Below are 12,725 nucleotides of genomic sequence, written 5' to 3' on the forward strand. Positions count from 1 at the left end.
GAAGTATATGTGGGTTTTGTGGTCTTTTGGAGGCACGTCCACTTATCCTGTTTTCCTCAGTTCTCAGTTGTATTGGTGTGATTTTGTATTTTAGATTTGTAGTAAAATTGTAGACTGGTCATGGACTACTTGTGACTCTGGGCAAATAATTTAAACCCTGTGCTTCATATCCAAAGTGTAGAAAATAATATATATCTTTTTAAATTTGGGTTTTTTAAGTGTTCAGATTAAAAAGTGCTGGATTAATATATATTGTTAGTGATATTTATTTAAAAACTCAAAAAACACTTCACTGAAGAAGAACCGACAATATGTCTTTACTGCTAATATAAGCCTCTCCATGTTTACAGAAAAATAGATGAAAGTTCTTTCTCCAAAGGGCAGACCCAGATTTTTTGACTCCGCTTAATATTCCATTTTTTAATCTTGATTGTTCAAGCAGTTTATGGTTTTTTTCACCAGGAAAAACAAAAGAACTGCTTGATTCTTATCAAGAGAATCAGTCCATTTTCTTTCATTATGGTTCAGCTGATTTTTAATTTTTTTTTCTCAAATCCTTATTTAAAAAACTACAAATGGAGCAACAAGAAAAGACGGATGTTTAATCTCTGATAACAATTTAGGAGTTCCCAGAATCCCCTGATGGATCATTTTCTTCTATCCCATTATTCGCAGGGTACTCTGATAGGATTTAGCCAGAAAGATTTACATATAAAGACAGGATTACAAGCCTGTGTTCTTTATATCTCCTTTACAAACCTTTCAGAATTTGAGAGGATTCAGGGACCCTCAGCCTACCCAGAGCTTTTTTCCAACAGATATCCCTTTTTGTCCTAGAAGTTTGGAATGTGGCTGCTGTTACTTATCTTCTGTGCCAGTGGCCCTTAATGCCTTTTTGTGTTAGTTTATCTTTTCTTTCACATTTACTCTTCTCTCTAAACAGGTGTTATTTGAGCTTGCCCGGTACCATGCTCCTTCCACAATTTTCTTGGATGAGCTGGAGTCAGTTATGAGTCAAAGAGGCACTGCTTCTGGGTAACTGATGAGACCACTTCCTATGACTTTAGGAGAATATTTGTCCCCCTTTTACTGCACCTTTTCAATAGTGTGTGTGTTCAGGTGCTGACCAATGTTTAATCATAGAGTGTACCTGTTAGAAACAAATCTTAGCTAAACTTCAACAGGAGCATGATTGGGCCCCGGAAAGACTTGTCTTTTAGATTTTATTGACATTATAATTACTTTGAGTGATAATGGTAATTTTCTTGACTTTTTATTAAGCAATTTTTCTTTTGTTCTGTTGTCAGCTTTAGGAGCCTCGCAGTGTGTTATTGTCTGAATGCCTATCAGCTCTGAAAGCACCGCTTCATGGAAGTGTTGCATATGCTGTGGGGATTTAAAGAGTGAGATGTAGTGGTTGTTTCATTCACAATAGATTATATCAGTAGAGAAGCAAGCGTGAAAGACAGGTTGTGTGAAGATTAGCCAGGGACTACAGGTCCAGCAAGGCTGTGAGAAGGAGAGAGATGCAAGAGTGTACAACCAGTGGTGCTGTACTTTAAAATAAGGGATTTGAAGTGAAAATAAAGGCAGTGGAGGGGAATCAACAGATGACTTGTTAGAGGCGAGCAAGAAGCAGCTGATTTTGTGACACTTTGGACAGGCTTAGGCGTAGCAGGGTAAAATGGAGTGTACACGGTGGAATGGCATTTTCATTAATGGGATAAATTTTGGTGGCATTGTCAGGACTTCCAGATGCAGGAATGGGAGGATGTTATTATTGTCATTCATGGTGTAGACAGTTCATACTTGAAAACAGATTGAAAAGGTTAGGGATGGTTAAGAAGCAGGAGAAATATAAAAATTTTGTTATAACCATTAGGAGCCCATTACAGTGGATTTTATGTACTGTAAATGATATGCTCACAAAGATTTATAAATAGAATATGCCATATTGTAAAGATACGACTTGTAATAATTGTCAGTTAATAGCGATAAATTATGGGCCAAATTTTGCCTTCATATATAATTTTAAAAGCTCTCGTTAACATCACCGGATTATATATTTTAATAAGGATTTTTGTCTAAGATTATGTAGTTATTTTTACATATCCTTATTAAATATTGACTTGGCACCGATATGTGGATGCCTTTGCAGAAATAAGCCATTAAACCTGAATTGTAGCTCTTACCATCTAAGGCCCTGATGTTTTTTCTGGGTTTGATCCAGGAGTTTCCAAGAACTCCACATCTGGGACCAAGCGTTCAAACTGGTTTCCTGCAAAATTGGTTACCTGGATCAGGGCCAGAATTCTTAGCACTTTGCTTAAGTTCCCCTTCTCTTTTTGAGGAAGGGTCCTTTCTGTGTGGTCTCTGCCCCGTTTTTAAAATTCATTTCAATACGGCATATTTTTCTGTTTGCTTTTGATAGAATATATTTTGCAAAATATTGAATTCAGTAGTAGGTGTATCTCCTTGTGGCCGCTTAACATTCACTCACAAAAAAATGCCAGGAGTTGCCCTGAATAGGGAGGTGTGTTAGTTATTTAATGGCAACTATCACATTATAAAAATTCTCTTATATAGGTCAATCAATCAAAGCCTTAGCTGTTCTCCAGTAAACGTCAACATTGCGTGGAGATCAATATGAAGGGAAAAAAAGAATTTTTCTTTTGATTCAGTAATAGGGAATTCTCCTCACTTTAATGCACTAAAAAGAGTCCATTTAAGTAATCATTAGAAAGCTTGATTTTAATGCTTAGATGTTAGCTAATGGAGCTTAATCATGCTTTGAACTGGGGCAAAACTGTGACAAGGGCTCAGTTGCTGTGAATGACACTGTATAAATAAAGATGATTACTTTAATGCACTGAGCAAATAATATTTCTCTGAATCTTGGTAGTGGTGAACATGAAGGAAGTCGACGGATGAAAACAGAATTACTGGTGCAGATGGATGGCTTGGCCCGATCTGATGATCTTGTATTTGTTTTAGCAGCTTCCAATCTGCCATGGTAAGAGATCCAGAGAGTACATTTTGAATACATTTGCATGAGCTTCTAAGCACAGATAAAGATTTTATTTAGACTTTTGCAGAAAAAGCCTTGATATTTGGTTAAAGCATTTAAAGATTAATTTGGAGCTTTTACTTTTAAACTCTACAATTCTTGCTATTTGTGCCACATGAGAATAATCCATAATAAAGTCAACATACGCTGGTGCTACCAGCTGCTAATATTTAAAATGGAGTATTTGACTTTATGGGCAAGTTATTTACTATGTTTAAGCTAAGAAGGGTTTCAGCCTGGAACTGTAAGGTGCTTAAAACATCTAGTGCTTAGAAGGATACTCCATAAATAGGAATGTTGGATTTTATTGGTATCAAATGCGACTTTTCAAAGTTGAGGGACAAAATTCTTCAGTTTCTTTAACATAATTTAGAATAGAAGAATAAACGGTTTAAGACTGGAACGAGGGCACTTCATCACGTTGGTTCTCAAAATGGGCAGGACATGTGTTGAGAACAAGACAGGAGAGGAGGAGGTGGGGAGGTAACATTTGTAGTCTAACAACTGTGCATGCTCGGGGGAGTCCAACAGGCAGCAGAAAATGGCCAGCTCATGTCCTCTCCTGGAACACGGCCTCTGTCAGGGCCAGCATGTTGATCTGGCTTGATCATTCATCTGAACTAGTGTAGTGTATCTTTTCCTTTCATACAAAACATTATTAAATGGTTGCAAATGGTACATGGGGAAAACGGGGGCTGTTGGTTAAGCACAGCTATTTTTAACGGTCTGATTTGTAGCTCACTAATCATTTCCCAGAGTAGGACCCAACACCTGTACAGGGAATTGAAGCACATTGATGACGGGCTTGTTTCTGAAGTTAGTTTTCATAGGTCTGGAACTAGTCTGTGGATTTCTGCCTGCTCCAAGATTCCCCCTGTCCCTGGGCTACCAATCCATGAAATCTTCAGTGGAAGAACATCTTTTCCAACAGAGAAATCTGGGTGTTGGAAGCAGAGAGGGGAACCTCAGCAAAGTAAACTGTGGAAATTATCTGTTTGATGAGGGACAATCTTGGAGGCAGATGTCTGCAAAAAAGATGAGTTAGGCATAAGAAGGTTTTTTCCATGTTTCCTCCTCTCCCTGAAGTGTACGTGAAGCAGAGTAATGCAAGGTGTCTGCTGGGGGCAGACTGAATGACTAATGTTTTGCAGTTTGCTGATTATCATAGCACTGAGGTCTTTCTTGATATCTGTGTCCCTAAAGGTGTGCAGACTTAAGTGGGCCTCTTCACCTCTCACACGTAGAGGTGGTCAAGCTAGGAGTCTGAAAAGGAGAAGAAAGCAGTCCTGTTTCCAGGGAACTTCAAACCATGGTCTGGGAAATGTTTGGTGGAGCCCAATGGCAGGTGTTCCCAGGAATGACCTTGTGTGAGCAGCAGCTCAGCAGCATTTCAAGTGGCAATACTTGAAATTTGACTGAAATTTGACGTTGTTCATTGAGGTGACGCTCATCCAGCTCTGCACTGTGACAGCTGCAGAACAGGGCATCCAAAACTGGCTGGGAGCAAACAAGGGCTCTGCACCCACAAAACCACAGGCTTCATTCCTGGATTGTTTTTCATGATTAGCGATTTTTGGCTGATTCTCCTGAGGTTGCTGTAGCGAAAAGCCTCTCTGTGTGACTGGAGGGCTCTGGGCTGTGATCAGCAGGCTGTTGCTGGCCATAGGGAGTGTCGGAGTCTGAACGACACAGTGTGTGTGTGTCCACAGCTGCTTGCTTTTGAGTACTTATAAAACAGCATCAACTCCCAGTCCGTCATCTTTCATGAACTTTGTGGGCAGTGTTCACATCACATAATTTTGGCACCTGAGGTAGAAGGCAAGTTTCCCCTGCTGTGAGACAGTCAACAGCAAAACAACAGATGCAGCAATTCGGAGCAATTAAGAGACCCACAGGGGTCAGTGCTGTTTAACTTCTTCATCAACGACTTGGACGATGGGACAGGGTGCACCCTTGGCAAGTTTGCAGATGATACAAAACTGGGAGGAGTAGTTGATAGACCAGAGGGTTGTGCTGCCATTCAGAGGGACCTCGACAGGCTGGAAGAATGAGCCCACAGGAATCTCGTGAAAGCTGTGGGTGATCAAACACTGGCACAGGTTGCTCAGGGAGGTTGTGGAGTCTTCATCCTTGGAGATGCTCAAAACCTGATTGCATGTGGTCCTGAGCAACCTGCTCTGGCTGACCCTGATTTGAGCAGGGGGTTGGACTTAAATGATCTCCAAGAGATGCCTTCCAACCTCAGCCATTCTGTGATGCTGTAAATCAAAGCAGGGGCCTAATCTAGGTACCGTGAGAGTAATTCAAAGTATTTCTCTCTTCTGAATGTAAGAAAGCCTAAGGGGAGCGGTCTTTAGGTTAGGCATAGAGGCACAGTTGCTGCATAAAAACTGGCAGTGTGTTACCCTTCAGTATCCCTCATTAAAATTAGATAAATTAAAGTAAATACCTAAGAAGTCACTTGAGAATTACTCAGTTCTTCTTCTCTGATGTAAAGGCTGGAGTTTCTGTCCATCATGGGAAGAGATCCAATCCACCTCCTTCTACAAGCCTGTCTTTCCCTCCACATTTCTTTCCTAACGCAAAGCCTTATGTTTCCCATACAATAAAGGAAGGATGCTTCTGAGAACCAGCAGGCAGACATCTTACCTGCTGAAATTCAAGTGCCAAAGTGGCAAAATATTCAGAGGCTTTCATCTGCCTCTCTCCATGGCCTGCCCAGGGCTTTCAGGCTCTTTAAGTAGGAGAACGGTTGTGTGGGCATCTAAAATTTATGTAGAAATTGGGTGTACAAGTTAGGCTGGTTCCTACCATTGCCCAACAGTGTGAGTACAATGCCATCGCTGGCTTTTACAGCCATAATAGCAGAGTCTGTGTGTTGGTTTGGGGGATTTATGCCTTGGACAAACTCATGAATTTAAATCAGTACAAAATCCACCCCATTTTGTGTTACAGTATCTACATGAAAGCAACTGAGCAGAATTCGATTTAATTATGTTCCAGCTGTGTAAGAAAATGCTGAAATACAAATAGCTACTGTGTGTGCACATTTAAGTCTGAAAGATAATTAATGCATTAATAACCCATTCATCTCTTTATGGTTCATTAGTAATACACTATAAATGTTTATGTTATTGTAGCATCGTTACCCTTTTAGAAGGAGAAACTCTGAGCAGTGCATTGCACCTTTCCATGGTCTCTTAAATTATCCTGTGAGTAGCTAAGCTTCACATGTAATGCTGCAGCATGGCAGTATTAAAAGGGATCAGGTGTCTTTAGAGGATCCATGTCTTTCTACTCTTGCACGCTGGTTTGAAAGGAAAAATTAGGTATTTGAAGCCCACTGAGGAAGAGTTCAGAGATAGCAACTGGTCTGAAGGTCACCGTGTGGCTGGTGCTGGATCTAGGGATCTTGGAGATGTGTTAATGTAAGCGTGAGGCTGACCTCTCTCTGCTTCTGCGGAAAGAGATTCCTGCATGTGTCTTGTTACCATGTGTCTGTCTTATGCAACCGATAAACTCTTTCTGGAAAGTCATGCAAAAATGACAGAATACGGTTTTGAGTATTTTACGCATTTGATTTTGGATCCTTTTGCAATTCTGAAGTGCTAATTTCTGCAAAATTGTTTCTTGGAAACATCAAAAATGACACAGCTTTTTTTAAGGTAGATCCAAAATGACAAGATTTCTATTTTGGGGGAACTGCTCCCACAGAAAGCTGGCAATCTCTATTGGTACGAGGGTGGCAGCTGAGATGTTGTGAGAAGCCAGCTTCTGCTTTCAAAAGTTTTATATCTGAGAGCTTAGAATTTCCCATTGGACTTTCTCAACATTGCTCCTGGGCAGGTTGGATTTTGTCCTCTCTTAAGCAAATCCAACCTATGAGTGTAATAACTAGGTTGTCTGGCAGAAATGTGCCTACCGCAGAGAATATGCTTTAAGATGTGGCTGAGTGTATGCTTAGAAAGGTGTTTTAGGGGGATGGAAAGCTAGTGAAAGCCATGAGCATCTTACATCATCATTGAAGCTCACAGCCTCGAGGAATTTGGGAGTATCTGCTTCCAGAGAGGTCGGCGGGGTTTGAACCCCCTTTAAGATCTCAACTATATGTTTACAGATTATTTTTATGTGTATTAGGCAACATTCAGTCCTACTGTAAGACCCAGACTTCAGCTGCATAGGGATATTTCATAACAAAGTTTCAAAATACCTAGTACTACAGTCGGAGGTTGTGGCTTCACAGCACAGCCCTGTGTTCTTGCAAACATTTGGTATTAAGCTGGATTTCAAGAGTTTTGTTTAACGTGGATATTTATCGATCATGAAAAAGATTAGTACAAAGCTTTTAGACGAATGAAAAGAAGGTTTAAAGCTCTTTACGCTGTCCTAAGCTGCACTGCAGCTATTGATCTTCCTCTTCAGCCAGTGCTTGCTGCCCAGCCTCGCTTCCTGCTACTCATCAGCAAGGCACTTTCTATTGACAAATTACTTGTTGAAATGATTCAACGTAATTAACTAAAATAAAGGCTTCGTTAGTGAAGAAATAAAGTGATCCTTAACCACGTAGTGAATGTTTCCTAATGTATTAGTGCATTTAATTTGACTTCCATTGCAGTGCTGCTTTCTTCTCCCTCCCCACACTTGGGATGGGTGAATATAGACTGATAGAATCGTTTAGGTTGAAGATCATTGAGTCCAACCGTTAATCTAGCACTGCCAAGTCCACCACTAAACCATGTCCCTAAGCACCTCATCTACACGTCTTCTAAATACCTCCACTTCCCTGGGCGGCCTGTTCCAATGCTTCACATCCCTTTCGGTAACGAGATTTTTCCTCATATCCAATCTAAACCTCCCCTGGTGCAACTTGAGGTCATTTGCTCTTGTTCTATCGCTTGTTACTTGGCAGAAGAGACCGACCCCCACCTCGCTACAACCTCCTTTCAGGCAGTTGTAGAGCGCGATGAGGTCTCCCCTCAGCCTCCTCTTCTCCAGGCTAAACACCCCCAGTTCCCTCAGCCGCTCCCCATCAGACTTGTGCTCCAGGCCCTTCACCAGCTTCGTTGCTCTTCTTTGGACATGGGCTGATAGACTCTTCCCTTCTGTCCGAGCTGAGTCCTGTCGGAGCCGTGAGCTCATGGCCAAAATGAGTTCAAGAAGAGGTGGGCTGCAAAATCCAAATGAGATCTGGTATTACCCCTTAGTGAGCCCTTTCCTTCACACTCAGCAGTGCACGGTGTGTACGGTGGAGGAGAATGAGGAAGGAGAGCGGAGGATGATGTGGGGAAGCCCTAAGAGCAGCAGGAGAAGACGTGGAGTGAGAACAAGCCCTCAGCTTGTGGGGGCTCTGCCCAGGCCATCTGCACAGGAGGATGGGAGGGGGGAAGGATGAGAAGCTCGCTCATCCTTGGTGCCTTTTCCTCTAGGGCACTGCGGTGATGATCGCACTAGGCAGGGATTAATTATGGACCAGTCAGGCCTTGTTGCTGTTTCTGGGTTCACCTCTGGAGTTGTTGAGGTCTCTTAATTTCTGCCTAAAATGCGTTTTTTACCCTTCTCCCTTCCGGAAATGAAACTAGGTGTTTGTCTTGTTTATCTTCATGAAATTTGGGAGTGATAACATGGCATGATGCCTCCTGATGTCAACCTGGGAGAGCTCCGAAGTGTCCCCCGCTTTTATAGGTCCTGTACAGCTTTGTGTATCTTTTCATGAGCATTTCTTAATACTTTTATTGGCTATTATTTCAGAGAATATTTTGGTTGGTTCAGTGCTTATTATTCTGTTCTGGTTAATGTCACTTAACCTTGCATTTGATCACTAACAAAACAATTCAGCAAACAACCTAAACACTTAAGATAACAAAAATATTATGCTTTATTTTCCTCTTTAGCAAACAAGCAGGGTCACTGTAACCTTTCTGGATAAATAGAGCAACTTCTGTGTATCAGGGGACTTATTTACAGAACAGGGTTAGGGAGCTCCTGAAACTGTGATCTTAGGGGACACCTCAGGAGTGCTCTGAAGCAGGAGGAATGATGGAAAACGTCATCATTTAGAGGATTTGTAGGGTATTTGCAGAGACTCTGGCTGTGGTTGTCCTTTGCCTGCAAGGGCGGGTTAGAGTACCTGCGCAGGCATCTCTAAACCCTGAGAACTTTTGCTCTGTTTACGCAGAGGATGGGTAAATAACAGCCAAGGGGTTGGTTAGCCAGAGAGTAATTATTTCCAGCCAAGCAAAACAATTTTGAGGAGAAGTTGAGCTGAAAAATACATTTGGAAGGAGAGTGGGGACTAACATGGTTCTTTGTCCGTTCTGGGTAGGACCCTGTGCGAGAGGCGTTGCACTGAATGTTGGACGGCATCTTAAACAGCCTAAAAAATATCAATAATAGTATCAATATACCAACAGCCATTGATTAGCAAACTCTGGTATTTACTTCTGAGGCCTTGATTAGAAGTACTGGGATGGATCTGAGTGAATTCCTGTTCTCCTCCGAGTTCCTATTGATCTGGTTTTCTAATCTTTGCTTTCGTTGCCCTTGGCTCAGGGCATGTGGGACAAGCTCTCCCAAACCAAGAGGTCCTTTCGGGGGAGAGGTGCTTCTGCTCCTGCTGAGCCAGGCATGCTGAGGTCTGTGGAAAACTATAGGCATCTATATGGAGATTTGGGGAGCCCATTTTTGGTTTTCTTTATCATGTGCTATACCAGTAGAATACCTCTGCTATTAAAAAATAAGGACAACTCACCAAAGGTGACAGAAATAAGCTCTCTTGGTGTGCTACAGATCCGTCTTGAGCTGGCTTTGAGATCCCTGCAAATTAAAGAGGAGTTTCATACAAGAAGCGTTGCTTGAATGTTGACTTTGCCGGCAAAAGGTTTTCACTCAGGCAATCAGGAAAGGTGGAGGCAGATTTATTTAAGTGTACCTACGGTCCCAGATTGCAGGCACAGTCCTCCAACAGCCAGCTCCTCCTGCTCGGCCAACAAGGGTGGAAATGGTGCTTAGGGCTCCTGTTTTATTGTCTGCACAAGACACACTGAAGTGAGTTTTCCCCTTGATGAGAGTTTCTCGGCAGGTATGAGGACTGAATTATATTTTAAACTGAAATAACAAGTCTGTGACTGACTGGGGCCAGTAGAGAAAGATCGGTACAGCACTTGGAAGGATAATAGCTCAGAGCAGGTCCTGGAAGGCACCGGAGACTTATGAGTGAGTAAATATTTTGTAGCAGCTATTTCTTCTTGAAAATTGTACGGATGATTGGGGTACTTGTAGACGGTTCCCATTACACAAGTGACAAGGGATGAACTGGAGTAGGAATTTGTATTCAGTTGTTTGGTTGTGTTACCGTTAGATGCAAACAACTGAAAAGCACTTGGGAAAAAAATAGATTAAAATAAACTGTTTGGATGCGTGTCTGAGAGGAGCTGGCGTGCCGGGTGTACCAGGACTCCTGACACTTGACGGAACCGGTGGCACTGGCAAGAAGGACTATTTCTAGATGGTGATGAAATGCATTGAGAAAGGAACAGAGAGAAACATTCACTTTTCTTTCAAGTTTCCTTTGTGCATCACAAGCAAGTAAAAATGAAGAGTAGTTCCAATCTTTTGCATTTTATCTTTTTTTTTTTTTTTTTTTTTAAGGCAAAATACCTTTATCAGTGTCGATGTTGATGGCATCATGGTTTTTGGCTCACTGACACATTTATCCAGCCTGTCCATCCTTCACATGATCCTTTTTATAAGGATATTTTCCTTTGTGGCCGTATTATTTATAACTTGTATTGCAGGAGCAGTCTCAGATCGACGTCTTGTTCTGCCATAAACATGGCCCTCGCATCCAAGACCTTCAGTCTGTATTTTGTACCTACAAAGCATCCCTTGCAAGGTAGCAATTAGTTAGTCCTGACAGTGCCCCAGACAGACAATTTGTAGTGTCCCCTTAATAGCAAAGGGAGAAAAGGAGAGGTTATTGCTGATGAGACACGCTGCAGATGAGTACCAGAGCCAAGGAAGAGAACTACAACTTCTGGTTGTTATTGTTAAGCCTCATTGTCACAAGCCAGCGTATCGCTAACATGCTGAACAGGAATACACTGGATAATTAATCGTTTTTTTTTTTTTCCAAAATTAGATTGACACAGTTACAGGTGGGGTTGAAAAATGTCAGTCCCTGCAGCGAGGAGCTTGCTGTCAAAGCCATGTCTCCGCAAGGAGACACGCTGAGACGATTCCTCTCCTCCTTTGCTTGCAGGGAGTTAGATTCTGCCATGCTGCGGCGGTTGGAGAAGAGGATTTTGGTTGACCTCCCAAGTAAAGAGGCACGGCGGGTGATGATCCAGCACTGGCTGCCTCCTCTGAGCAACAGCGGAGGAGTGGAGCTGAGAACGGCTCTGGACTACAGCTTGCTGGGCCAGGTGAGACAGCGCTGCAGCAGGGACAGCGCCCACGCGGTGCTTGAGGTCTTTCTGGGTGGGAACCGTTAGCAAGAGTGACGTACATCACGGACATCATTTTGTTGTGGCAGAAGAGGTCCGAAGCAGAGGGGTGGGACAGCAATTGCGGTATACAGAGCTGGGGGAAGGACCTCAGGCCCGTTTGAGGCTCCAGCCAAAGGGAGACCAGCAAGACATGGGGCTGAGCATTTCACAGGCTCGTACCTGGGTGTGGAAATCACCGGTTTCACACAGCTCTGCTTGCAAAATGGGTGTATTCTGATCCTCTCTGTTGGGCCAACTTTTCAGCCTTAAATACAGGGAGACTTCCAGCAACAGTATATTTTATCACTCTTCTCACCAGGCTGGGAGCACTTCCAATTCATGGGGGTAATGAACAGTTAATTGTGTAGGGAAGATTTGTCACAGCTCCACTGCTGTGGGAGAGAAGAGCATTTAGACGGTGAAGAGATTCACTAGATACCCAGGCTTTCTTCATTTAGCCCTTTGTCAATTCCTAAATTCTTTGAAAATATCTTACAGCTTACCCAGTTGGCCCTTTTTACCTCTGTTCGCAGAAGCAATACTGCTTAGTTTTTGTTTCATAAATGTTAATGAGGAAATAGAGTTATTTTATTAAGAGGGAAGCTGGGAACAGATACAGAAAGATGAGTTTTATTTGACCTACGGAAAATTGCCCTTTAGAAAGAAAATGCCCCGCATTTTCCTTGCTCCTACAAGGTACTGTGGGCATTCAAAACAAGAACAAGCAACATAATGTTGAGGGGAGGGTACCATAAAAATATGTGTGTGTATGTGTATATATACACACATATAAATATATTTCAGACAGTAATAGACTTTACAAATATTATCTATAAATATATATAAAATATATATGCTTGTAAATGCCATTCCTGTCCAATAGGCAAGCCTGTAAGCTGTCATGTATCGTTCTGATCCCGTCACAGGAAACAGACGGGTACTCCGGCTCAGACATAAAACTCGTGTGCAAGGAAGCAGCCATGAGACCAGTGAGGAAAATTTTCCATGCTCTTGAAAATCATCAGCCAGGTACCACAGCTCTGGGTAGAGAATCCGACCTGGGAAATGCTGATCTACTGCTGCGACCCTAGAAATGAGAATGTTAACCCCAGCAGGTGGAGCTCTGCTACCTGCTTAGAAAAGTTTTAAACTGCACATTTCGAAAACATCTACCT

General features: G+C 42.3%; 1 protein-coding gene across 1 annotated transcript in view; it reads left to right on the forward strand.

Moving 5' to 3' along the window:
* KATNAL2 (katanin catalytic subunit A1 like 2) overlaps positions 1–12,725 on the forward strand; it is a 32,539-nt gene that overhangs the window by 19,174 nt on the left and 640 nt on the right. The window contains exons 12-15 of the mRNA XM_075138050.1: positions 944–1,035; positions 2,903–3,013; positions 11,325–11,487; positions 12,477–12,579. Coding sequence (XP_074994151.1) covers positions 944–1,035; positions 2,903–3,013; positions 11,325–11,487; positions 12,477–12,579 — 469 coding nt within the window. The remainder of the gene's footprint in view (positions 1–943; positions 1,036–2,902; positions 3,014–11,324; positions 11,488–12,476; positions 12,580–12,725) is intronic.

Source organism: Calonectris borealis, chromosome Z, assembly GCF_964195595.1.
Source record: "Calonectris borealis chromosome Z, bCalBor7.hap1.2, whole genome shotgun sequence".
NCBI classification, from domain to species: Eukaryota; Metazoa; Chordata; class Aves; order Procellariiformes; family Procellariidae; genus Calonectris; species Calonectris borealis.